At 34.6% G+C, this 27,338-nt stretch overlaps 1 protein-coding gene across 2 annotated transcripts; it reads left to right on the forward strand.

Moving 5' to 3' along the window:
* Nucleotides 1-766: 766 nt before the first annotated feature.
* Nucleotides 767-26,986, forward strand: Oseg1 (intraflagellar transport protein Oseg1). Of its 2 annotated transcripts, XM_089697141.1 has the most exons (24): nt 767-850; nt 978-1,207; nt 1,397-1,627; nt 2,031-2,241; nt 2,429-2,576; nt 3,245-3,399; nt 4,360-4,557; nt 4,773-4,910; nt 5,845-5,973; nt 6,652-6,816; nt 9,617-9,757; nt 10,024-10,121; nt 10,397-10,550; nt 10,803-10,961; nt 11,363-11,523; nt 12,441-12,569; nt 13,131-13,276; nt 13,638-13,788; nt 15,024-15,212; nt 17,227-17,335; nt 18,070-18,226; nt 21,042-21,214; nt 23,324-23,479; nt 25,602-26,986. In XM_089697141.1, the coding sequence occupies exons 2-24, from the start codon at nt 1,146-1,148 to the stop codon at nt 25,779-25,781; spliced, it is 3,540 nt and encodes a 1,179-aa protein (XP_089553267.1). In that variant the 5' UTR covers nt 767-850; nt 978-1,145; the 3' UTR covers nt 25,782-26,986. The 2 variants fall into 2 exon arrangements, with proteins under 2 accessions (XP_089553267.1, XP_089553259.1); XM_089697133.1 differs by having other exon boundaries at nt 775-1,207.
* The last annotated feature ends 352 nt before the right edge of the window (nt 26,987-27,338 follow it).

Below are 27,338 nucleotides of genomic sequence, written 5' to 3' on the forward strand. Positions count from 1 at the left end.
AACTTTGTTTTTCTTTCAAGATACTACATAAAAAAATATATAATAATTAATAAATAATATTATGACAAAATTTGGATATTCTATAAAATTATAGGTGAAATATTTGTTTCATATAATATTATAGGTAGTGTTTATTTGAAACACTTTGTATAAAATAATATTATGCCACAGTACACGAGCCGCGTACGTCTAGTTTATTTAATTCGTATTTTAATAGCCAAGATATTTCACACAGCGCCATCTAGTCAGAAAAGTTTTGTTTTTATGAATTTAAAATTGAAGAACTTTCCCATCCATCCTATCATCACAGACTTTAAATAACTTAAATAATAATAATGCTATCATGCACTTTGCATATTATTATATTATTCGTCCATGATATTTAAATGCAAGTTTTCAAAAGTTTATAGAATTTTGGCAAAAGCACCATCTACAGATCACCAAGCAAACTAACCGGTTGCTTGTGTTGCTTCAAATTGGTTACGTTTTTGATTCCAGTTTTGTTGTCTTATCGTCTCTAGATGGCAGAATTATCATTACTTGTGACAAAAATAATATAATCTAGTGGTAAAAAAAACGTATATATAGTTGTGAATGTTAAATTACGCGCATTCTTTAGTTGTTAATTAATTTAGTAATAACCCATTTATTTTGTCATTCATTAATTTCTGTAATCACCAAAAATTTAGGTATCTGGAACCCTTAGGCCTTACAAAAAATAAAATCTGTACTTACCGTCACCCGCCAGGCGCCAAATGATTCATATTTCGCGGCAAGAAATAGTAAAAACCTAATAAATTTTTAAATTATGTTTATGCTAATAATATGTATATGTTGAATTAATAGAAAAGTATTCCGTATTTAATTTTTAATGATATACATAAATTAAATAAACCACAGTCTTTTAAAAAAGTTTGTGTTCAATTATAAAACATGAAAGCTTACGTCAAAAGTTTCAAACAATCGTTTGTTTACAGTTTTGTTGAGGTCGTTGGCAACCAAATATTCCATTTACGGCGTAATAAATATTGAAGTATCGTAAATCAATTGATTATCAGACATGAGGTATACTTCGTAAAAGTAAAAGTTCATTTAAATATATTGTTTGTTAATGTATTTATGACGAGAGCTTTTTCCCTGTCAAAATGAGAACTGTACCAAAATGGGTTAATAAAATTCATGAAGCTGATAAAGTAGAGTGCTCTAGGTATGTATAATAATCTAAATTATTATGTTATTGTGACTTCATGTAAATAGCCAGCCCTTTATTGACTTATGACTTCAATATCTCACCAATTAATTTTAATTTAATTTTAATGAATTTAATATTGTAACGCACTGCAGATTACCTGAATGTACATAATACTGAATGTACTAATTCTCCCATTCATTTTAGTGTACAAACTATATGCTTTAGTCCAGATGGAACCCAGTTAGTTGTAGGAGCTGGCGAGAAAATAATGGTATATGACCCTAAAGAAGGTGCTTTAGTTCAACTTCTCCAGGCACATAAAGGCCCAGTACATGCTGTCGACTATTGCAAAGATGGCAAGAAGTTTGCGAGCGGTAGTGCTGATAAAAATGTTATTATCTGGAATTCTAAAATGGAAGGCATACTCAAATATTCGTAAGTACATTCATATATATAAATTATTTATTTCACAGTCATTTTCATTCATTTACTTTTATGTACATAAGAACAAAGTGTGACTCAATGTACACAGTACTATTTGATGTGTATATATTTGATTAATTCATAGTGTTTCTATGTTGAATTTGAGAAGTCAACATGCAATGTTATGCCACCAAATGAATGATTTTGTTTGTTCATTTTTCTGTTTAATTGTATGGTTCATTTTAAATTTTATATTACATACATAATCACTGAACTATATGTATACTTGTGGTATGAAAATTTATGCTGAATCTAAAATAGAGGTTAAAATAAAAATTAAAAATTAAATATAATCCACCTGCACACAAGTGAATATGAATAAGCTAAGTACTCTAAAATTCTAATCATATTACAGCCACAGTGAAGCAATACAATGTCTCGCATATAATCCAGTCACTTATCACTTGGCGTCATGTGCGTTGTCAGATTTTGCATTTTGGTCTGCAGACGTGAAGGCTGTACAAAAGGTTAAATTATCTGGAAGAATAACCAGCTGTGCTTGGTCTTGGAATGGACAATATTTAGCAATAGGGCTGGCTAGTGGTGCAGTTTCAATGAGAGATAAAGTAGGTTATTTTTAATTTTATGAAATCAAAGCACTTTTTCTAAGTTTGAATGTTATTGTGTAATAATAAGTCTTTTAGACTTATTGATATGATCATATAAGGTTGATATAAGGATATAATCATTATTTAATCTGGTATTGTGTTACGGAATCCCTTTATCCCACAAATTTTATTATTACATTTACAGGTTGGTGAAGAACTGCAAAGGATAGAGAGGGATGCAGCGGTGTGGGCAGTTGCCTTTTTAAAGAACACCCTATTAATCACTGATTGGAATGAAACACTTTCTTTTTATGACGTACTTGGACAGCAAGTTGGCAAGGATAAAAATATTGGTAACTAGCTTTCCGCCCGCGGCTTCGCCCGCGTTTTCAAAGAAAAACCCGTTCCCGTAGGATTTCCGGGATAAAACCTATCCTATGTCCTTTCTCGGGTATCAAAATATCTCTATACCAAATTTCATGCAAATTGGTTCAGTAGTTAAGGCGTGATTGAGTAACAGACAGACAGACAGACAGAGTTACTTTCGCATTTATAATATTAGTATGGATTTGTCCTAAATAATAATAAGCAGCAAAATTTGCTGGCACATTTATACAGATTATGGTGCATTTATATCAAACGAACATAGAGCTAGAGCTAAAGCAAGAGCATTCTTTCGTGATATTTTAGTGTGAACTAAAACTTGTATTTAGTGTTGTTCAGTATTATAACATTGCATAGAATCATTATTTATTTATAATACTTTATTGTACAAAAAATGTAAGGAATCTAGTACAATCTAATAAGGTACAAAAGTTTTGCACAATAGCCGGCCTTATTGCTACACAGCAATATCTGCCAGGCAACCTGGTAGGAAAGGAAATGTGAGAAGAATCATATGCATTATAAATATAATATCAGCTTAAATATTATTTGTTCCATAGGGCATAGACTTACTGTATTATTATATTACTGAATCAAAAGTGTTTACATTTAGTAGATCATAATAACATAATTTCAGGATTGGCAGCTTTATCAATATCAGTTGTGGGAGCTCTAGTGCTAGTGGGTGGTATTGGTGGTTGGTCAGTACTAACATCTGAGGGGACTTTAATTGTTAATACTGAATTGGAGTGGGTCTGGTCCATTGCCCCGTCACCGACATTTAATAGCTTGGTAAGTTTATCATATAATTATTAGCTGTTTATTTATTTATCTATTTATTAGAAACTAGCTTTCCGCCCGCGGCTTCGCCCGCGTTTTCAAAGAAAAACCCGTTCCCGTAGGATTTCCGGGATAAAACCTATCCTATGTCCTTTCTCGGGTATCAAAATATCTCTATACCAAATTTCATGCCAATTGGTTCAGTAGTTAAGGCGTGATTGAGTAACAGACAGACAGACAGAGTTACTTTCGCATTTATAATATTAGTATGGATACCAACGTTTGTTTACATTGTTTCATTAATTATTAATTACAGACTTATTGACCTACTTATTCTAAATGTAACAAACAATTATAGGTATTCACATGCAAATATAATTGCTGTTCTCCATGCTACTTTAATTTTTCAATAATTTTTTATGTTTGTACTTACTTTTATCCCATTTGTATTATAAACTAGCCGCTCCGCTTGGTCGTAGCGTGATGATATATAGCCTATAGCCTTCCTCGATAAATGAGCTATCTAACACCGAAAGAATTTTTTAAATCGGACCAGTAGTTCCCGAGATTAGCGCGTTCAAACAAACAAACAAACAAACAAACAAACTCTTCAGCTTTATAATATTAGTATAGATAAGGTATAAATGAATAGAATTGGTTGTTTATAAAGCTATAAAAATAACATTCTTATTCCAATAACGGTATATTATTCTGCTGTTTGGAATAGAATAGAAATATTATATTATATTTTTAAGCTATTGCATAGTTTCTACCGCGGGCCTTGAGCGCGGGGACCGAATCGAGAAATTCCGTAACGAAAAAACCTCACGCTCCCCACTCCGACGGGCTTAGACGTGTGGCTTGAAGGCATGCTATGCAATAGCTTTACCGCGGCAGTCCCCAAGTGCCACACGTCTTTTTTATTTTAATGACACTATTTTAGTAATAACTAATGTTATTCATTTACTACAGGCTGTCGCATGTCAAGATGGAAGTTTGTGGTGTTATCAAGTAGTTTTCAACACAGTACATGGTTTATACAGAGACAAGTATGCATACAGGGAAAACATGACTGATGTTATTATACAGCATCTCTCGTCAGGAAATAAAGTTAGAATAAAATGCCATGATAAAGTTCAGAAGATTGCAATATACAAACAAAAATTAGCAGTAAGTTGGTTAAAATATCTTTTTACTTTACTCGCTTTTGATATAACACAGGCAGGTTTACATGTACTAAACTATGTATTTCATTTTATTTCAACCATGCCTGATGAATCCCTTTAAGATTTAATAAATTCATTTGGAGTAAAGACACAGGTTTTCACATGTTTCTTGTATTAAATAATTATAGTAATGTTGAAAACCTTTTTCTTGTGTTTCAGGTACAACTACCAGAAAGGGTATTGATTTATGAACAGACTGACACAGACGGCTTAATGTATAGAGTGAGAGATAAACTTGTTCAAAGGGCAGAATGTTCTCTCCTTGTTGCAACCAGTCAAACTCTTCTATTATGTCAGGTAATATATTTACTTTATTTATTATAATATTTATTTATTAATAAAACTACTTACATTGAAAAATAAAGTATTGAAGTTTGTGCGAAGGCAAGATTATGTTTTCTAAAATGCTACAGCGAATCCGTACTAATATTATACATGCGAAAGTAACTCTATCTGTCTGTCTGTTACTCAATCATGCCTAAACTACTGAACCAATTTGCATGTTTGGTATGGAGATATTTTGATACCCGAGAAAGGACATAGGCTACTTTTTATTGGGAAATATGTACCACGGGCGAAGCCGGGGCGGACCGCTAGTGATTTATAATTTTTTAATTATTATTAATTATTCTATACATAAGTACTAGCTTTCTGCCCTCGACGTTACCAGCTTTGTCTAAACAAATTATGTATATTAAAACCTTTCTTGAGAACCATTTTACCTGCTAAATAAACCGTTTCAAAATCTGTTGCGAAGTTTAAAGATCTAAGCATAATATAATATATATATACGGCGAGAAGCGATTATGTTCTATACTATAAAAGCGACGTGATACTTGCAAAGCAAATTTTAAATTCATTATTTTTAAATATAAACTATGCAAGCGAATATGTTTTTTGGTTACATTGCTATAAGAGTTGTATGTGTATACTGTATAGTTTGTTGAAGAATTATTTAAACATTTGACCCAGTTCATGAAACTCTGGGTAAAAAAATCTACTATCATTATGTTTCAATTTCCATAATGACTATTATATCATACTGAAAGTGGTATTTTAAATATATTAATTATAACATCATGTTGGCCATGGCGAAAAATTTAATTAGTGCATAAAGAAAAATGTTTAATATTGCCTTGTGCTATTGGCGATTTTCACAATTACTCTTTAATCCCTAACTACCCTATTTTAAAACATTTAAATGGTGTGTAAGCTTGTAAAAATGTTTCAGGATACCAAATTATCTTTACTAGGAGTTCAAACACCAAAGTCATGGGAAATGCCTGCGCCCATACGTTATGTTAAAGTTACAACCCTGTATTTTCAAGAAGTTCTACTTCTGGGATTATTAAATGGACAAGTAAGTACAAGTTTTATGAAATGTTTGATAAGGCACTGACAACTGTAAAACAACTATAATCTAGATATTGGCTTCCAAAGGTTTCGCCGGGTAGTAAGAAAATCTCATGGAAATTTGATGTTTCAGTGCGGTAAAAATTAGCCTATATCACTGCCTAGCCACCTACATATTCACGTATAGACATAAAAATTGTACAATAAAATCGCTCTGTTGCGACATTAAAGAAATACAAACAAACACACATTCGTATTTATTATCTAAGGACATAAGGACACACAATAATCGACAAGACTCTCAAACACTCATAAAATATTCCTCGAAAACTACAGCCACGATATAACGTTAATTTGAATGAATGTTTCATACAACGTTATCATACATTTTTTTAATAACCTTTTGACGTGACAACGTCTTATAATTCGATAGAGCCGGCTGCATGCACGAAAAAACATGACTCATGCGGCGTTACCTCGCTCTGAGGCGTTCCATAGAAGAAGCTTGAAGTGCAAGCGAGAGCGCGGAACGAGCGACAAAGAAGCACAATCGGACGTTGTCACGTTCAACTATCGTCAGTAAACCGACTTTACAGACAACCATTTTTTTTTAATAGGCACTTATTACTCTCTGATCTCTCAGTTCATAGTGTGTTAAAGTACGGACATAATTGATAACTTCCAGATATACCAAGTAGAAGTACAAACGGGTAACTCCATAGTGCTACTGCACACGGCGGCCAGCGTGCGCTGTCTAGACGTGAACGCGTCGCGCACGCGGCTCGCGGTCGTGGACGAGGCGTCCGTGTGCCGCGTGTATGCGATGCCTACTGGAGAGATGTTGTTCACTGTGAGTTTTGCTTTTTAGCCCGGCCGTACACGGACTGCTCGAGCACTTAACGGCTGAGCGACGTACACGAACTGCTCGAGCACTTAACGGCTGAGCGACGTACACGAACTGCTCGAGCACGTAACGACTGAGCGACGTACACGGACTGCTCGAGCACTTAACGACTGAGCGACGTACACGGACTGCTCGAGCACTTAACGGCTGAGCGACGTACACGAACTGCTCGAGCACGTAACGACTGAGCGACGTACACGGACTGCTCGAGCACGTAACGACTGAGCGACGTACACGGACTGCTCGAGCACTTAACGACTGAGCGACGTACACGGACTGCTCGAGCACTTAACGACTGAGCGACGTACACGGACTGCTCGAGCACTTAACGACTGAGCGACGTACACGAACTACTCGAGCCGTCGGTCGTTGACTACTCGAGTTGTCACTACAAACCGCGCAGTTGACGGCTTAAAGCGGTCGCTACTGCTCGAGCAGTACGGCAGTGAATGAATGTCCATAGTTCACCGCGCGGTCGCGGCTTCAAGTCTCAACTGCTTGAAGCGGTCCGTGTACGGCCACTCTTAGATTCGTCTTCTCTTCTCTATATACATAAAAAAGAGAGTGTGTACCGAGCACGCGTGACAAAAGTGAAACTTCTTTGGCAAGATTCAAAGATACCAAAATCGTCGCCTTACTCCATGATGAATTCACGTCAGAATGTTAGTTATTCTCCTCCGAAACCACTGGATTGATACTCATGAAATTGTAAGCCTATTGGGTAGATCTGAGAATCGGCCAACATCTAAGTATTATTGATTCCTCTAAATCATAAGAGTAAGGCATACAGTAATTTGTATTGATTGTGGAAACACAATGATGTAAAAAATTATTTGAATGTTAATTTCGCCGCCAACTGGTTAATCTGCGGCTTATTTTGAAGAATAAACATAAACACAAGCTTTTTTATAGTATATACAGTGGTGGACGTTTAATTAGAAACATGTAACTCGATGAAGTAGTCATCAAATTAATTTAAAATTTATTAATTAACGTATTACGGCCTTACTTATAAAAAGTTAAACAATGGATAAATTTCTACCATTTTCTACTATAGCTCTGTCCTGCTCTTGCTCACATGAAACGTCAATCATAAAAACAAGACAGGTTATTGCAATAACTAATCCATTGCTTAGCGAATGGGTAACATTTTATAAGTAAGACCGTTAGAGATTAAGTATTATGCGAGTATTTTCAGTATGGACAACAAATTAGAAACAGCATGGTTCGAGTGTTCCAAATTCAAAACCTGTTGAAATGCCGCCAATATTTTTTTCTTCTACAAATATTTGCACCGTTTTTTAAGCATTCCATCTAAAAGTTTCTGAAAATTAATTTGCTTTGCAGTATAAATGGGTAAAAGTAAGATTTGTGACCTATCAACAAGAAAAATAATTTTAAGTTTACATTTTGACAAAAACTGGAGTTACATGAAAATTGCAAATCATTTAGAGTGTTCGATAAAAATATATTCAATGCTATAGTTTATTTAAAAGAGCATGGTACTTCCGATCAAGTGCCTAGAAAAGTTCGACCATGAAAAACCACTGCTCGCGAGGATAGGCAAATGATTCTTTTGGCAAAGATGGATCCATTTAAAAGTTCAAATTCTATTATAAAATTAGTTTTTTTCCGAAGATGAACCTCGCAATGAGTCGATGAGATTGGTTCGCAGGCACTAAGTCGAGGCAAATTTTTTTGGGAGAGACGCCAGGAAAGTACAGCTTGTTACTATGGTGTACAGCGACAACAACGATTTTCATTTACTAAGAAATATTGCTCGTGGACAGTCCGCCAGTGAAAAAGTTTTATTTTGGGACGAAACTAAAATTAATTTAATCAATTCTGATGGCAAAGGATACACGCGTCGTTCAGTTAACCAGGCCTTAGATAATAAATAAACAGTTCAGCATGGCGGAGGAAACATTATAGTATGGGCACGTATGGGGTTGTTTTTAGATTGTTATAATCTTTATAGACAACAACGGCTTTACAACGTCGCGGTCGTGGCTTAGATTGTATGAGATTTTAACACGTTTGCAAAATTTCCTAATAGAATTGAAACCTTTAAATGGATCCATCTTTGCGAAAAGAATTATGTGCCTATGCTCGCGAGCAGTGGTTTTTCCACGGTCGAGCTTTTTTAGGCACTTAATCAGAAGTACCATGCTCATTTAAATAAACTGTAGCATTGATTATCTTTGTATCGAACACTCTAAATGATTTGCAATTTTCCTGTAACTCCAGTTTTTGTCAAAATGTAAACTTAAAATTATTTTTCTTGTTGATGGGTCACAAATCTTACTTTTACCCATTTATACTGCAAAGCAAATTAATTTTCAGAAACTTTTAGATGGAATGTTTAAAAAATGGTGCAAATATTTGTAGAAGAAAAAAATATTGGCGGCATTTCAACAGGTTTTGACTTTGGAACACTCGAACCATGCCGTTTCTAATTTGTTGTCCAGACTGAAAATACTCGAAAATCAGACTTCACTTAAAGTTGTTTAATTTTATTAATTTAAGCTAACGTTTGATTAAAATGAAGCAATTTCTCATAAAACTAGATAAACGGGTGTTCTATTACATATGAAATAATGCTTAATCTCTAATACGTTAATACACAAATGTAAACAATTTGTAGACTACTTCATTGTGTTACGTGTTTCAAATTAAACGTCCACCACTGTATATTAAAATGACATGAACCCTATAGTATGATAGTTAATAATGTAATTAATTTCAGGAAGAAAATATATCATCAGTATCATATAACCTGTGGTTTGATGATCTTCTCTGCCTGTCTGGAGGAGACCTGTTATCTATAAAGGCCAGCAACTTTCCCGCTGCTACACAACCGCTAAACGGATCTGTTGTTGGTTTTCAGGTAATTATTTATTTAACTATTATTATTATAGTTTTGTACCAGCTTCAAGTGATATTTGAAAGATTATTTATGAATTAATGAAATTAAATACTCAGTTGATCTTACATTTGAGATGTTTTCACTGAAATAGTATTGTGTATTAATGTTGTAATGCATGGTTTTCAATTACAATTTATAAAAAAATTAACATATAAATTTGCATAAAATGTTAAATATAAATGTTCAAAACTGTTAAATGATTTTAAGAATATGTATAAAAATTACAGGGTGGTCAAGTATTTTGCCTGCAGTCCAACTCCATGCAATCTATAAATGTTCCACTCTCACATGCAGTTCACCAATATGTCCAACAAAAGATGTTCAAGTAAGCATAATAATTATAATATTTTTATTTTCTACTGAATGTAATTCTTGCTCTATTTCTTTGATTTTAAAATTTTACAAAGTTGTAGATAATTGTCAATTGGTTCCTAATTGTAGAACTTAACTAGAAATGTAGTCTTTTGGATATGTCTTCAGAGCAAAGGCTCTGAGCCGTATTTTAATTTAGATAATTGGGGGTACTCATAAACTGAATTTTAAAAACAACAATTGACAATAAGATATTATAACTAACAATAATTATAATATTCTTTTAAGTGAGGCGTACGCAGTAGCCTGTTTAGGAGTAACTGCATTAGATTGGGAGCGACTTGGTACAGCTGCGTTAGAAGAGTTGTCCTTTGAAGTGGCCAAAAAAGCTTTCCAGAGAAGCGAGAATATTGTGTTCCTTACTCTTATAGATCAGTTGCAGGTAAATGTTTTGAAATAAAAGAAAAACGCTAATCAAAACAATTATGAACTTTTTATTGCATTTTACAAGCTTAAAAATGCCCTAATTTACCGTTGTACATACGCTGTGTTAGTTTTTAAACAGAACAGGTTCTTTTCGAACTTTGTGGGGTATGGAACTCATCTATTTACCCTAGGCAATTGTTTTTTTATATACCTACAATTAATTCCATATAGAGTATCAGTAAAACAATAAAAAATACCTTTTATTTAGGAGCGATTAGACACAGGAGATCGAAGAGCAGTGATAACAGGCGATGTTCTCGCTTATCGAGGCCGATACGCAGATGCGGCGAGATCCTACCAGAGTATAGCGAGAGACGACAAGGCACTCGACATGTATGTGGACTTGAGAATGTTTGGGAAGGCTCAAGTGAGTTGATAATATTAATTTTTTATTATGTATTAAATAATGCTAATAGAATGACCCATTAGAATTTGGTACCCTAATATGATGATGTTGCTATTTTAAAAGTGATACCGGGTGTAATCGTTAAGTGTTCACAGGCGATTATACAGTGAGAGATGGGAGTGTTTAATGTTAAATTTTAGGATATTTTTAAAAACTTGTTGGTGTCATTTCACTCATTAGTTAACTACTTTCGATACCAGTTTAAAGGTTTTTTTCATATCTGTAATAGTTACGGAATAATCGCCTGTGCACACTAAACGATTACACTCTGTATGTGATTTGTTATGACTATAATGTCTCTACACTCTACCAACATAATTTTTAATTCTAAATAAATATAAAAATCTATATTTCCTCGATAGGAATTCGTCGGTGAAGGTGAGAGTCTCACAGCATTAACACGTAGAAGAGCGGAGTGGGCGCGTCGAGTGAACGAGCCAAGAGCGGCGGCTGAAATGTATCTAGCGGCGGGAGATGTGAAGAGAGCGGCTACTATACTGGCTGAGAGCGGGAAACGGGATATGTAAGTGTAGTAGCACAGAATACATAATAGTAGCTAAACGCTACAGAACGGACACTCTCCGCCTCCCGCCAAAATTAAACACTTACCTCACCCCGCACGATCAGGCTATAAATGGTCCGCATTTTTCTGCAAGGACGATACGCAACGAAGATTGACAACATTAATCAAATTGACTTAAAGTAATTTTATTATTTTGGATTTGTGATTATCGTTTTTCGTAGAAAATGGTTAGATATTGTGCTGATTACGGATGTATTTCATCAGAAAAACGCGATTTTTTTTACGCTAGTCACAAATGTGCCAACCATAAAGCGTTAACACACACATTTGCAGTCTCTAAAGTGTGACTGTCAAAATGATAATTTTGTATGGAGTGTCCGGGGTGTGGTAGTAGTACCTTGCTTTGAATCACGTAAGCGAAATGTTTTCGCTACAAAGCATATAATATACAACTTTCCGACATAAGGAGAAAGAGCCTGCCTTTTTCCACATTGGGATTGTTCATAGTGTGTGCTATAGTAGGTAGGGACAAAGTAAATGACATACGATGGGTTTTAAGAATTTGTGCGTGCGTCGAGTGAACGAGCCGGCGGCTGCGGTATACCTGTGTATGATGAATGAATGTGTGTTATAGACTAGTTGACTGCTACATATGTTGATGTTGTAAAGTTAGCCACAAACTAACTATCCTGTTGGTCTGACTGGAGACAATATAAACTTTGATGTTTTTCAAGCATAGATAATTAATTCGTGATTTTGTCCTATGGTAGTCTAAATTCCATTCCTATCAATTTTAATACCTAGCTAGCTTTTCTGAAATCTGTACTTTCACTACAATACTTAACGAAAACAACATTTTTTCCCCAGGCTTAAATAGAACTAGCGACGAAATCAACAGTTAATTCTTTCTTTCCCAGGCTAATAGAACTAGCGCGTAAAATGGACAAGGGTTCAAGCGAGTCGCTCCGGCACCTGGCCGACGCGCTTGTGACCGCCGGCGAGTATCCCACCGCTGGGGATGTATATGCAAGACTTGGCGATTATAGGTATTAATTTTAATATGAAGATACTAACTTTAGACCCCTACTTGGGAAATAAGTGCGATGCATAAGTAAGAAGATATGTTTTCATCTCTCGCTATGTGTTCCAAATTCGAACTTCATATTCACTCTCCAAGATTGGATCTGACCTGACCTGACGCATACAAATAACGTTTTTGACAAATCTGCATTAAAAATAGAGATGAGGCACCCCTTAACACCTAACAGCACCTTGTTATCTTGTTGGTATAGTGAATAAAAACCCAGGTGCACGTTTTATAAGAAAATCTTTATTACGATGAAAATATGTGTGTTACACGAGTAATGTCCGCAGAGAAGAGGAAGTACAAAAACAAAATGTTACCATTACATAAAAAGTGACCACAGTTTATTGAAGGCGCAAATTTATTATAACAAGGGGATTTACGTTTGATCGATGTTATATTTTGATGACAATAATATGTGTACAATCTCGATACATTCAGGGATTTATCAAAAATACGTACAAGAAGACGACCCATTGCATATTCCTAATATAGCAATAATAATAGGCCATTATTTTCCCAGGAAAGTAGCTCAATTAGCAGTGAACACTGGCGAGTGGTCGCGAGCGTTCGCGTTAGCTCGCGAACACCCAGAGTGCAAACATGACGTGTACTTGCCGTATGCGCATAGAATGGCGCAGGAAAATAAATTCGTGGAGGCACAAAAAGGTCTGTATGGATATGTCACGTTTTTATTGATTTTTCTGTGTACTTTTGGCATATTCGATGTTGTCTGTGGGCTAGTTTTGAATCCTTTCTCTGTAAAATATTTAGGAGGTATTTATCATCCAATTCAATGCAGATATATTTTGAAAAACAAACGAAAAGTATTGTGCCTTTTTAACCCATTCAGCCCCGAACGGCCCGATCGGTCCACGACACAATAGATTTTCTATTGTGTCTGTGATTCCGGGGCCTGAGCTATTACGTTTAATTACAGCGAAGTTAAATCTATAATAAATAACGTTTCAACATAAATTAATTTTGAGAAAATCGCTGAAAAAACATTAAAATGAATTCTCCTATCTAGCGTACTACATGGCGGGTGAGACAGCAACAGCCGAGCGAGTGCTGAGCGTGCTAGTGAAGAACGCAGTGAGCGAGGAGCGGTTTAGTGACGCGGGCTACTTGCACCACTTGCTGGCCGCACAGTGCTTGGAAACGGCCGCTGATAGTCACGGGTATGTAGGGTTATAATAGGTGTATTGGTGAATAAATTTGAGGATTTGATCTCTTATTTTATTAAAATATCAATTTTATACATAACTAGCTTCCGCCCACGACTTTGTACGTGCATCCCCGTTTTTCCCGCTAGAATTTCGGGAAATCCTTTCTTAACGGATGCCTACGTCCTAACATCTACCTGCATGCCAAATTTCAGCCCGATACGTCCAGTGGTTTGGGCTGTGCGTTGATTGATCACTATATCAGTCACCTTTGAGTTTTATATATATAGATGTATGTACATACTACCTACATTTACACACGCCACACTTTAGAAAAAAGATATTCTAACGTTAACACTACGCGATACATTTAGCATCAACGCTAAATTGCACTCGTCGCACGCGCCTGTATGCCTACAGGATTTTATGGGATCGATACTTGCGCGATGCCTTATACTATTTCATATAAAGATTTTAAAATGCGATGACCGCATACATGCAGACACATAACGTAGCGTTGACTGACCGGTTGGCTTGGTTGGTAGTGGCCCTGCCTTCCAAGCCAGAGGTCGTGGGTTCGATTCCCACCCGGGCCAAATATTTGTGTGATGAACATAGAAGTTTGCTCTGTGTCTGGGTGTTAATCTTATATATAAAAATGAATCGCAAAATGTGTTGGTAAGCGCATAACTCGAGAACGGCTGAACCGATTTCGATAATTCTTTTTTTATTATATTCCTTGAAGTACGAGGATGGTTTTTATGTAGAGAAAACGTAAATATGTACCACGGACGAAGCCGGGGCGGACTGCTAGTTACCTATATAAGTATTTATTTAAAAATTATATATCTATGTTTATCAACCATCTGGTTTCCATAACACAAGCGAAAGCTTAGTATGGGATCAGATTGTGCCGTGTGTGAAAATAGTCCTGAAATACCATTGAGATAATATTACTACGTATGGAGGAGACACCACGAACAAAATCTGTGCGCCATTTTTTGGTCTAACTAAGTTTTAAAAATTATTATCTAGTTAGGTACTTACCGATGAAAATTATTCCTTTGCACTTTTCCGTATTATTTGTATTATTTGTGCAATATCGTAACACACACGAAGGCATATTTGATGCGTTTCACTTTAAAACCATTAAAAAAAAACCGCTCATACATAAGTGATGTAGGCGGTGTCGTCTCCATAACATGTATATCTCAATGTGAAATACTTATATTTATGTATGTATACCGCAGTGACCGCGGTACATCGCTGCACCGGTACGCGCACAACGACCGGCTCGCGCGTGTGTACCACGCATACGACGCGGTGCACCGCTGCGTGCACGAGCCGTTCGCGCTGAGCCAGCCGGACGCGCTGCTCAACGCGGCGCGGTACGTGCTCGCCGCGCTCGAGGGCGAGCCGCCGCCTGGCGTGTCTATGTTGTATCCTTTTTTAAAATAAATACATAAATAAACTAGCGGTCAGCTCCGGCTTCGCCCGTGGTTATGATTAAACTATCCTATCTCTCAAGTTGGATCGAAGTGCATGGGAGTGTTTATTGTAACTTTTTTGGATATTTCCCGTTTTATTTTTAAAAAGTTATTATTGTCATTTTACTCATTAGGTAAGGGCTTTCGATATCAGTTTAAAGTTTTTTGATATCTGCAATAGTTACGGAATAATCGCCTGTGCACACTTAACGATAACACCCTGTATATGTATGTTGTTAAAGATTAGGGTTGTTATAGTGTTTTGTATTCGTTATTACTACTCGAAGCGCTTTTTTTCTTCTACTGTAAACTTTTGGTAGGAAAGATGATTATTAGTAACTTTATAATGTGTTAAATAAAAATTTTACCTTTTATCCTATTAGCACAGACTAATAATAATATACTACGTATCTATTAGTATCAGTATTGTTTAATATCAATCTTTGCTAATCTCTACCTGCACCTTCGAATTCTCATCTGCACTCAGTTGGACAGCTTACAAGTGACGGCATAGTGCTGAATCTTATTATTTTATGCTCTTATATCGTTCTAGATAGGTCACCTGGTGGTTCAAATGACCCATATTTTTTCAACATGGGCCTGTAGTCTATAATATTCTAAATACGAAACTTTGGGAGAATATATAAATATTTCACACATTAATGGCGTATCGGATATGGCTGAAATTTGAATTGAAGCAAAATACTTAATTAGCTAGTAATTAGTTTGTAAATTAGCTAGTTGTCTGGTAAATGGGAAGGATAGACGTATTATAATTATTTTATTTTAGAATCATCAGATAAACCCATTTTCTCCTCACGCAGTACCATAAAAATAATATGATCTGATATTGTGTCAGGCTGTGTCGTTTTTGCTTATGCAACCAAGTCTCCAGATTATGTATATTAAAATGTATTTGCAGTAGAAGACAATGGCTTTAATTGCACACATACTTACACATACACATACTTATTATATTTATATAAATATTATTCTTATAGTTAAACCCACATATTTTTATGTTTAAGTAATCAGAGATTTAAGATGTTTGTCTTTTGAATAATTGCACAAGTATTACCATCTAGTATCGATTAGCCCTTTTTTCGTAATCGAAATTAGAAAACGTATTCATCAGTTTCGTTAGTGAAATTCGGCAAAATAACATAATATAGAGATTATTAATTCGATGAATATCATCAGCGTAACCCAATTAAAAATGTTTTGAACAAGTTTCTCGTTCCCCATTAATTAGAGTTTATAATTTGATGATAATTTTATTCATATGTAACTCGGCTGGTAAGGGCAGGTGCTTTTTGACGGGCAATAAAATATAATGTATATGCTTTTCGTCTAGCTTCGACTGCTTACGCGGATGTGACCTAGTTTTTAACCGACTTCAAAAAAAAAGGAGGAGGTTATCAATTCGGCCGGTATGTTTTTACAAATACTATTAGATAATGAATTGCATAATGTTTTGGGATCGATTATTCGATCGATATTTATTACATCGACAATTAAAAATAATTGAGGAGACATTATGTTCCATGATTTCAGATGACAAAAACAAAATCAAATTTTTGAAAAAATAAAGTAGCCTTTTATTCAAAATTACATCCAAACCGGTGTGATTTAGTTATGAAAGCGTAACGGGCAGACCGACAGACTCGCATTTATAATATTAGTACTTATGCATATCGTATCTTATCATAATTATGAAAATTAAAAGATAAAATACTGCAATAAAACAAAAACATTTAAGTTTTGCTTATCATTTTTGGGTTTAATAAAAATACCATATACCATTAAAATTTTGTTCAAAAGTCAACAGACTATCGACCTTGGTGTATTTATCTTTGCACCTTTTTAAAGGTTTATTTCCTGTTGCATATTATCTGTAATATGCAACGCAAATGCAATCAATTTAATTAACATAAGTTTTAAAAATTTGACCTTAATCGGAGTCCAGCTGCCTCTATCTGTGTATGGCGAAACAAGCGAAGGTATTGAACGCCAATCTATTGGCCCGTAAGATGCTGGACAAAATTTTGGCTCTACAAATTCCGCAGAAGTTTCAGGTATGTTTCGAGTACTAGTGTGTATACTATAATTTAATTGTTTAATATCTTAGATGAAACAGTACTGAAATAAGTTCACATTTATAGATTATACGATTAATAATTATAAAGAATAAATTGTTTTGAAACTCGAAGATAGCAATTAGTATTTTCAATTATTTCAGTTTTTCTCTTACTTAACGAGTTAAACGCGAGACGAAATGTTACATTTAACAACTAACATTATTCATATCGTTACTGGCCCGGTGAAACCGTTCTTGTAGATTTTGACGATAACTCATTTCGGAGTCATTTTCGACACTTAAGAAAACATCTTACCCTACCTACCTTACCTTACCTTAGTATATTAACAACTGAACGGGTGGTGAATATTACATATATACTGTATTTTGACGATTCGACGACACAAAATTGCTCATAAAGGAAGTGTACCTAGTTGAATCAATAAATGTTTGAGATTTAGAAATTAAAGACTTTAACGGATTTTAAACGCGATTTATTCTTTCGATTATTTAATCTATTCTATATATCTATTATTTCAGTCTCCCCGTGACCACGCTCGCTGTAGTGTTCGAAACGTCGGGAAAAATAATAGAATGAATAAATCGCATTTAAAATCCGTTAAAAAGTCTTTAATTTCTAAATTTATAATACTCGCGTAAAATCAAACACCATCTCAAACATTATATTTTCATGTTTGAGATGGTATGGCATCGAACAAATGTGTCTCCCAGGAGAGCGTAGAGCTGCTAATGCTCAAGAGCGGCGCCAGTGCTAGTGCGGGCGAGGAGGTGTCCCCGCTGTGCTGGCGCTGCCGCCGGCACGCGCCGCCGCTCGCCGCGCGCTGCCCGCGCTGCGCCCACGCGCTGGTGCACTCGCTGGCCACGCACGGTGGGTATAACGGCGAGATTACAGGGTTTCTTCTTTAATATCTTTTTTTTATGGTAGAAGAAGGCAAACGAGCCGACACCTTGCCTGATGGTAAGCTAAGTGCGCCGCTCATAGACTACCGTAACTGGGTTACGGGTGTTGCCTACTGGTAGAGGGAGAGGGAAAATAAGTCGGGTTAATATATAAAAATAAGTCGGGTTTTCCTTCCTGACGCTATAACTCCAGAACGCACTCAACCGATTTCCACGGTTTTGCATTCGTTGGAAAGGTCTCGGGCTCCGTGAGGTTTATAGCAAAGAAAAGGTGTCTCTGGTGACGAAACTGAGTTCGCCCGGTTTGCTAGTCTCTAATAAAATTAAATATTCTACATTCTTATAAAAAATAATTGTTCTCTATAGTCGAGCCAATTTAATAGGCAACATTTGACGTCTATCAATTTTATCTTCGAAGAGAGGTAACCTGCTTAAAAACATCGATTAAAGTGAATTAATCGATACGGACTTGAAACATTTGTCAATCGACTTGAAAATTGAGATTCATAACTAAATAAAACTAAATGATAATGTTCTTGTTTTTAGGGTTTTTTTTCATATACCTAATGTTCTTACGTAGGTAACAAATCACTACATAGTATAAAACAAGGTCGCTTTCTCTGTCCCTGTGTCCCTTTGTATGCTTAAATCTTTAAAACTACGCAACGGATCTTGATGTGGTTTTTTTAATAGATAGAGAGATTCAAGAGGAAGGTTTTAGTATATAATTTATTGGGTTTTAGACAAAGCGGACGAAGCCGCGGGCAGTAAGCTAGTATTGCACTTAGAACACAAAACAACTTGTACTTATCTATAAATTAATGTATCTCGATTATAAAACAATAACATAATATTACAAGATAGCTCAACAATGGGACATATCTGGTTACTAATTCTTGTGTTATTGTAACTTAATATCGCAGCGTGTGTTGTTGTAACTTATTATCTGAATACGCAGTTTTGTAATAGGTACTAATGCGTTACTCTGAATTAACATTTTTATTTATATAGATTGTACCTACTATTTAATAATTTTAATATGTAGTTTTATTGTTATATATATATTTTTTTTAAAGGGGGGAATGATGTACACGAACACGTACTATGAAAGTGTGAGAATGATGACACCGCAAGGTGCGTTGTATTATAACTCAGTTAATAAATTATAAAACCAGTTGATATCTAACGTCCGAGTGTTTCACTTGTGTCATTGTTCCCTAATCACTCACGACATAAACATACATACACGCTACTTTACAAACCAAGTATATACGAGAACAGATCTATTCGTTTTATACAAAACTCACATACTAAATAAATTAAGCTCTCCATGTGCTGAGGGGATGTTCACTAGCGTTACCTAGCTTATATATAGTTGCCCGCTTGGACATAAATTTATGCTAGCCGTTCGTCTAGGCTCCACCTAGTGTTTCTATAACTAATATATTATTCAAATACATAAACTACATCAGCGCCAAGTTCACCAAAATCCGATCAGTAGTTTCAAACATCCAATCTTTCATATTTGCAATATTAAGTATAGATTATAACGCTCGTTGTAACATTTCATTTATTTTGCATAGTCCGTTTTTCGAAGGAAACTATAAGCTATTTGAAATCTCGCTATGGCGAATAGGAAAGTATTGTAAAAAATGGGGAAAAAAGCAGAGGAAGTTTCATGGAACACAGTCCGCACCCCGTACTCGGAAACTCGTTCAATCAAACAGATTGCATCGCATAGGAATTTGTTTTTTTATTTGTTTTTAGTAAGAATAGTTTGGACATAGCCCCAGGTACTAGTTACTACGCACACTGATCGCTTGTATACGTGACTTACAAAATATGTATAGAGATGCTCATCAAGAGGATTTAAAAGCTATTTGTTTACAATTTTTAAGAACGTTGAAGATGAAGATTTTTTACTTTTGTTGAAAATGTTTTTCAAATTTTTTGTAAAAATGTATTATATTCTAAATTGACCATTATTATAGGTGTATACAGTACATCAAAAAATCTTAAAACATAAAACTAACGCTATATACTAAGTATAGATAATTAACCATAGTTTCGAATTATAGATGTGTAGTTTTCAAAAATTTCCTACGTTTTCGTTGCTAATTCACAGCAAAAAGACACGAGAACAAACCTATAAATAAATGTTCCAAAAGAAACCCCGGATATCGACTTCCTGAGACAACAAAGACTTTCTCAATGTGGGTAATTGAGAAAGTCTTTTTTATTCGATATGTACATGTGTACAAATTTCCATTACCAATTTATTAGTAAAACATCTGTAATTAAAACAAAAAAATATTCTCCACAAGGAACATCTGATATTTTGTATAATATAAAGCTTGGATTCATTCAACTGTTTTCTAGTGGTGTAGATAAATATCCTTAGTTCTTCTTGGTATTTTTCAGTAGAATCATAATGATGCTTAGCGGTTTAAAAAAAGCTAGTTAATAGTTTGTACCTACATGTGTAAAAATATACAAATATAGACGTTTTATGCACGGGTTTCACTTCAAGGAAAAACAAATTAAATTCTATCCGAGTCTATTTTGTTTACATAACAAACAATGTTTTTCAAAACGAAATTCAATTTTGATTCTCCAGAATACAAACATGGAGTTTATTTACAACAAATACCTAAAAATAGACTAACAACATGTTATACTTTAAAATTCGTTGAAATCAATTTTATTAGAATAGCAATACCTTTTTCAAAAAAAAAAAAAAAATACTTTTATACTAATTAACCTTATTTAATATTAAAATACAGAAGTCCTGCCATTGGTGCAATTCGTCCCAGCGGAGGGTATAACTTATGAAGAGGCGTTACAACTAATCGAAAGAATGCCGCTACCAGAAGAGAAAATGGAAGAACACACCGAAATATTAACAATCAATCACGACATTGATACTGCTGACCCTTTCTTGGATAAAATTGACGAGGTAAGAGATTTAATCATTTAATAAATAAGACCAGGCCAGGTGTACCAAAATATGGTACGGTAGGTCTAATGAGTCTAAATCTAACTACATATAACTAAATGTATGTATTTATAGTACAATACAAATTACAAGATACTATGGAAATTTATTAATCATATGTTCCAATTAAGTTTATAAACTTTCATAATATATTTTTTATTTCAATCGTGAGGAAATTTTTAATAATGTCTTATGTAAGGACTCAACACATAGATGTCCCCATACTCATTATTGGTTAAGATTCCCAATCAATTTATAGTCTTTCGGTCAGCAGATTAAGTTACTTTCCCTAAAATATACGATACAGGTGTAAAATGCATCTGCCACACTATTCAATTTAAAATGTAAACCCAATGAGTGAAAGAATATCGAAAAAATTGGACTGGTTTTTCACTTTAATGTTTCGTTTCAGTTTTAACAGCTTTCAAAATATTACAAACTCGATAGTTTTAGTTTCAGCTTTAGTTTACCTTTCTCGTGGTAACGAATGAGCAAATTGAGTGAATTCTGCCGGGACGGTCCGTGCATTGTCCATAGTACAAGCTTTGTTTAGTTTGAGAGCAAATAGTTGCACTCAACCTCTATACGCGAGAGTCAACACACATATTGTGAAACTATTTTTCCGATGACAGAACATAGTTTTTTAATATCATTTCATTTGATACACTAGAAAGCTTTCATTTTATGAAGACTTGACTGTACTGTATTTGAAACTTATACAGGCGAACTGTTTATAAAAATTATTTCAAATGTAGAAAAATTGCGATATGCGATGCACATACTTTATAGTAATGGAGTGCTTTCACTTTGTATACTTATGCACTATATTTTATATAATATCTTCGTCGTAGTTCGCTAGTCTCAAGTCTCAGTCTAGATTGGCCGCCGTGACTGAAATTCGGTCAGCGGGACTCGTATACGGGAGTAAAATTTCCTCTATTTGCTCTCGTAATGTGAATCTGCACGATTGAAAACGCGAGCGGCGAGACGATTGTTTGCTTTTATTTATTTTTTTATTTAAGAATAACGGATTTGATCCGGAATTTAATTGGATTTTTCTTAACATTTTAAATGTGTTGAAATCTAAAATCATAAAACTAAATCAATTCCATGTACAGTCACACTTTCGCTCTCAATAAAACTCATAACTTCACGAACACATACACATACGCATGCATCCAAATAAACGCACACGCATACGCACACGCATACGCACACGCACGCACTCTCATGCGGTGGAAATCGTCCACAACTTCTACAGATCTAATGAGGTGTCGCCTATAGTCATTGTTATAATATATTCATTGAGGTATAAATAATGGTTTCATTTTTAGGGTTCCGTACCCAAAGAATTAACAAGATGATTTTTTTTGCAGATGCTCTTTCACTTATTCGTTAGGAACCCTAAACGGGATTACCAATGTTTTGTAGTTGCTTCTATCTGGTGTGTGCAACCCTAATGGGGCGATTACACCTAACGAGTACAGTGGCGAGTCAGTAAATAAGCTCTCGGCCTAAGAGAGTTGCCGAACCGAGTGGGTGTTTACACGCATTTACACTAGTTGCGAGTCAGTTTAGTTTTGATTACGACGCGACGTCTGCAATGGATTTTAAGGCGAAATGCCTTTGGAGCAACAAATAGCCTTTTTAATGCAGTAGATCCATTCGTTATTAGCGGCCATTTTAATTGAGATTTTGATAAATTGTTTGAAAAAATACACAAACACGCACACTGCTTGATGACGAATAACGAACGAGTGGCGAGTGGCCGAGTGACAAGCGAGTGCGTGTTTATACGTGCCGAGCGGGATAGCGAGTCGCTGCGGGGGCAGAAGAATGAAGCGGGGAGGTGGGTACTCGGCCTAGTAAACAAATTGGGATTCTAGTGACTCTCTCGCCGCTCTTCTCGGCCGAGTACTCGGCCGAGCACTCGTTAAAGTGTTTATACCAACCGAGCACTCGGCCGAGGACACTGACTCGCCACTGTACTCGTTAGGTGTAATCGCACCATAAGTGTCGCGAGTCCAACTTGTAAAATATTATAATTTGAATCAATTATGTCATATACAGGATGACGATACCGGCGTAGTGGTGTGCAGTAGACAGGCATTGTTGCAGTTGAACCCAGCCGCAGTGCTGATTGTGAACAAGCGGCCGCTCACACCGCTGTTCTATAGGAACATGCTGCCAGAACTGCCCGTCACTGTGTGCGATGGGTGTAGTAATGTGAGTTTAGTTCATACTAATTGTATTGAAATAATCTAATTTGCTTTATTGTGTACCAAAATAATAGGAAATATAGTAGGTATAACAAAAAATATAACTTAAAAGAAAAATTGATATTTAGAGGTAGTTTTATAAAGGTAGGTACTTATGTCTTTCTACTCGGGTCAATCTTGGCGAAGCCGGCAAACAGCTAGTAATTTAATAAGAGTTTTATGAAATTCTTCGTCATTATTAAGTCTTGGAATCTAAAAAACAAGTATAAAAAGGAAGATTCCTCCGATAATTAATTAAATGGTATAGAAAAATGAAAGTCGAATATCGTTGAAACTACTTCACAGTACACAGCTTAGAAGCATCTCGATAGACTAGAACTTTTAATATAATACCGCACTTATATTGATTCACCGAACCGTAATATAGTAAATTTTTCTCATAATTCTTCTTACTAAAGCTTATTAAAATGAAAAGGTTCATTATTTGCTACCGATATTTCACGATAGAATCCTCACTTCACATTATAAAGGTGAAAGAGTGTTTGTTTGTCTTTCTTACACGTCGCAACCGAACGAAATGTATGGTATGATTTTTGGTTGGAGATAGTTAAGAGACTTTTTCACATCTGTCATTCCCATACGAATTTCCTTTGACAAAGCGGGCGAAGCCGCGGGCGGAAAGCTATTATTACGTGTACACACAATATTTGAATAATAGGTTTATGCTCGTAATGCATACACAATAAACATATTATTTCCAATATTTGCAATAGGTATATACGTGCATCGTAAATAATTAACATTTCGGCTACAATGAATATTTTATCAATAGATACGACAGTATCAAAATTATCTCGGAAGCGAATTGTAGCTGACAGACAATGTAATGAACCTCATTGTTATGTTTTAATTGCATTGTAAACGAATTTGTTTCCAATTTGATATAAAATAAAATCAAAGTGCAAAACAAACGAAATTATCTCGGAAACAAATTGCACAGTTAGACAGGGCTTAACTATCTCAAAGAGCATTTTTCTAGGACAAAGTAAATTAGAGAGCTTTTATGAACATAGTAGAAAATAGTCTTGCAATAGTCTATCTATATTTAAGAGAATACTAATCATAAGTCCGTCAAGCACGGCTCGAGTAATAGCAACGCATTTCGCTCGCATAGCTTATTTTCAGTTCAAATATGTATGTTGATATATGATGTTGATGTTTAAAGTTGCATAACTACTACGTTGTTTTTTGTTGCGCGCTTATTAAAAGTATTCCAGTTTAAAAAAATTGGATAGTTTCCGATGGGTTGTGACATGTGTTAAAATTGGTCACTGGTTGGATATTCGTTTTTCGCTATCAAAATTAAATAATTACAGACGGATCGAATGCAAACACAATTGCACTGGAAAAATAGAATTTGAACAATGAAATAAGACACGTGAAAATAGTATGAAAAACGTGATTGAAACAACGCTATTCGGAACTGTTTGACAGTTTGTGGAGTAGAGTATAAACGAGAGTGATTCTCTCAATGTTTTATTAAGTTTTCAGTCATATTCTTGGCTGATGTTTTCATATAATTTCGCAATGTTTTAATCATTCCATATGTCTATAGACACTGAGAAACTGCAGTCTGGGTCCATTATTTTACTTTCTGGTAACACGTTCGTCACGCCTATGTTTATCAAATTATGCCAAAATATTAACTTTTTTGACCCGGAACAATTACTTAACGCCTGTAGTACAAAAGTAGTACCTTTCGTGGTAACTTACTTCTCACACTAAATAAGTGCTTTGGTTTGTTTAAATATATGTTTTAGTTGATTAATTGTGGCAATAATTTAATATTGTTAATATTCACCGAACGACACAATACGATGATATACTATTTTATTTTGGTTAGAATGTTGTTTTATAATTTGACCAAAAATATTGGTATTCATAAATCCGTTTCTACGAATTCTGTGTGAAAACGTATTATATCGGTTTCCTATTATATTCGCTATTTGTTAGCTAAGCTTTATTTTGTATGGAAATATTCTAGGTAAAACTGGTGTGTAATTGTAAGTTCTCATATTATTATAAGGTAAGGTAATTTAGTGTTTATTATTATGTTATTTTTAATACAGTTGTTCTACATGGAGGACTACGAAATACAAGTATTGACGAAGGGTCACTGCGGTTTCTGTAGGTATTCCGTCGTAGAGGACAAATCTCGAGAGAGCTCTATACACGACTCGTCTAACAACGACTCGAACGAATCCACTCCGAACAGTCCGAGCAATGGACACAATATGTCGTGGCGATAATTGAATCTTATTTATTACATATCGTGTATCACAGATATTCTATTGTATGTGTTCTTATTTTCACGGTTGTGTCTCTTTGATAATGTACTTTTTCTATGAAAGAATAAGTATTTTATTAATAGCTGTAAAAAGTTACGCACAAAGAATATTTTGTTAAACATGATGTAAGCCATATTTTATTGTACAGTATTATATTGAATATGTGTTTTTACATATTCGCCAATAATGTCGCCAGTTTATTGATGCGACCTTATTTCCTAGGTATTATTAGAAGTACAAAAAACCAGTTCTCAATGCATTTTGCCCCAATACTAAATATTTTGATAACTCGGAACAGCAATGAATGTATTTTAAGTTTTAACAATTGTTAATGATTTACAAACAATACGTTTACCTTAAAACTGTCTAAATATCAATTCAGTGGAGCCAGATATTGTTATTGTTTCATAATGATAATAATTGGTTATTTAACTATAAGTTTTGCATCGCTCGCAATGCCCGTATTAAATTGATGTTGCAATGTTCAAAAATATGGATAAAGCTGTTAACGCTTTAAAATACGTTTTTTATTAAAATTTTAAAAGTTTGGTTACAGGATTTATTTTGAAAATGTAAACTGTTATTCACGTCTTAATTACATGTTGATTTTTCGAATGTTTAATATGTTGGTGAAAATTGTTTTCGTAACGAGTTGTTTTAACAGGCGCCATTTAATCGATGTCTTGTTAAATATTAGATTGTTTATAAAATATTTCTCTTTTATTTCTAAGTTTGACTTTTTATTATGAATGTGTGAAATACAGACTTGAGTTGACCACTCAGAACGCAGTCAATACTTCTTTATTTCTGTAAATAAGACAGAAACGTTTATTGTATTAAAATTAATAATAATATATTTTTTTAAATTTAAATCTGACCATTTATTTTGTTCCAATAACATGAAACAAATGTTACGCATTTATTGAATTATGGATAACTTTCCAACGAATAATCTTATGTCTACTATTGGAAAGAACTCAATATTAAACTAGAAAAGTGTAACAAATCTTCCCTCTTCACTTGAAAACATTTGATTATAAAACTGTATTATTAGTTTTATGTACGATCTGTCCATTAGTATTAATATATGTGTAGTATTTAAGTATTCTTATGTGTATATTTGAATGCAATATGTGATACAAATAACCGTCCCATCGAAATAAATATACAACATAACATCGTAGTTTTATTTAACGACGAATCTTTAACAGCTGTCTAGATTTAAATAGCTAATTAAGTAATATTCAAGCTTCCCCGTATTTTTTGCATGCTTTGATGATCGGCGATAATGAGCGCGCTGTAGATTCGCAGTGTCGATAGGGATGACAACCATTAGTTATTTGTAAACCAAATAGAAATTTCCGAAGAGACCTCCCTGCATTGTATAGGTTGCATTTCTAACAAAAACCAACTATTCTTATCGATTCCATATAAAGAGCACTGCTCGTGATTTCATTCAATAGAATCGAAATAAGAAAATAACATTTAAAGTGAATTTTAAAGCTTACAATAATATGT

This window comes from Colias philodice, chromosome 1 (assembly GCF_061535455.1).
Source record: "Colias philodice isolate Cphi_HAF_F1 chromosome 1, ilColPhil1 Martin Lab GWU primary, whole genome shotgun sequence".
Lineage (NCBI taxonomy): Eukaryota > Metazoa > Arthropoda > Insecta > Lepidoptera > Pieridae > Colias > Colias philodice.

Excerpts from the sequence above, each read along its gene's own strand:
- Oseg1 (XM_089697141.1), top strand. The coding sequence starts at position 1,146 with ATGAGAACTGTACCAAAATGGGTTAATAAAATTCATGAAGCTGATAAA. Across the intron at positions 12,570-13,130 it reads GCAAGACTTGGCGATTATAG|GAAAGTAGCTCAATTAGCAG; the intron begins GTATTAATTTTA and ends TTATTTTCCCAG. Across the intron at positions 15,213-17,226 it reads CCGCCTGGCGTGTCTATGTT|CTGCCTCTATCTGTGTATGG; the intron begins GTATCCTTTTTT and ends ATCGGAGTCCAG.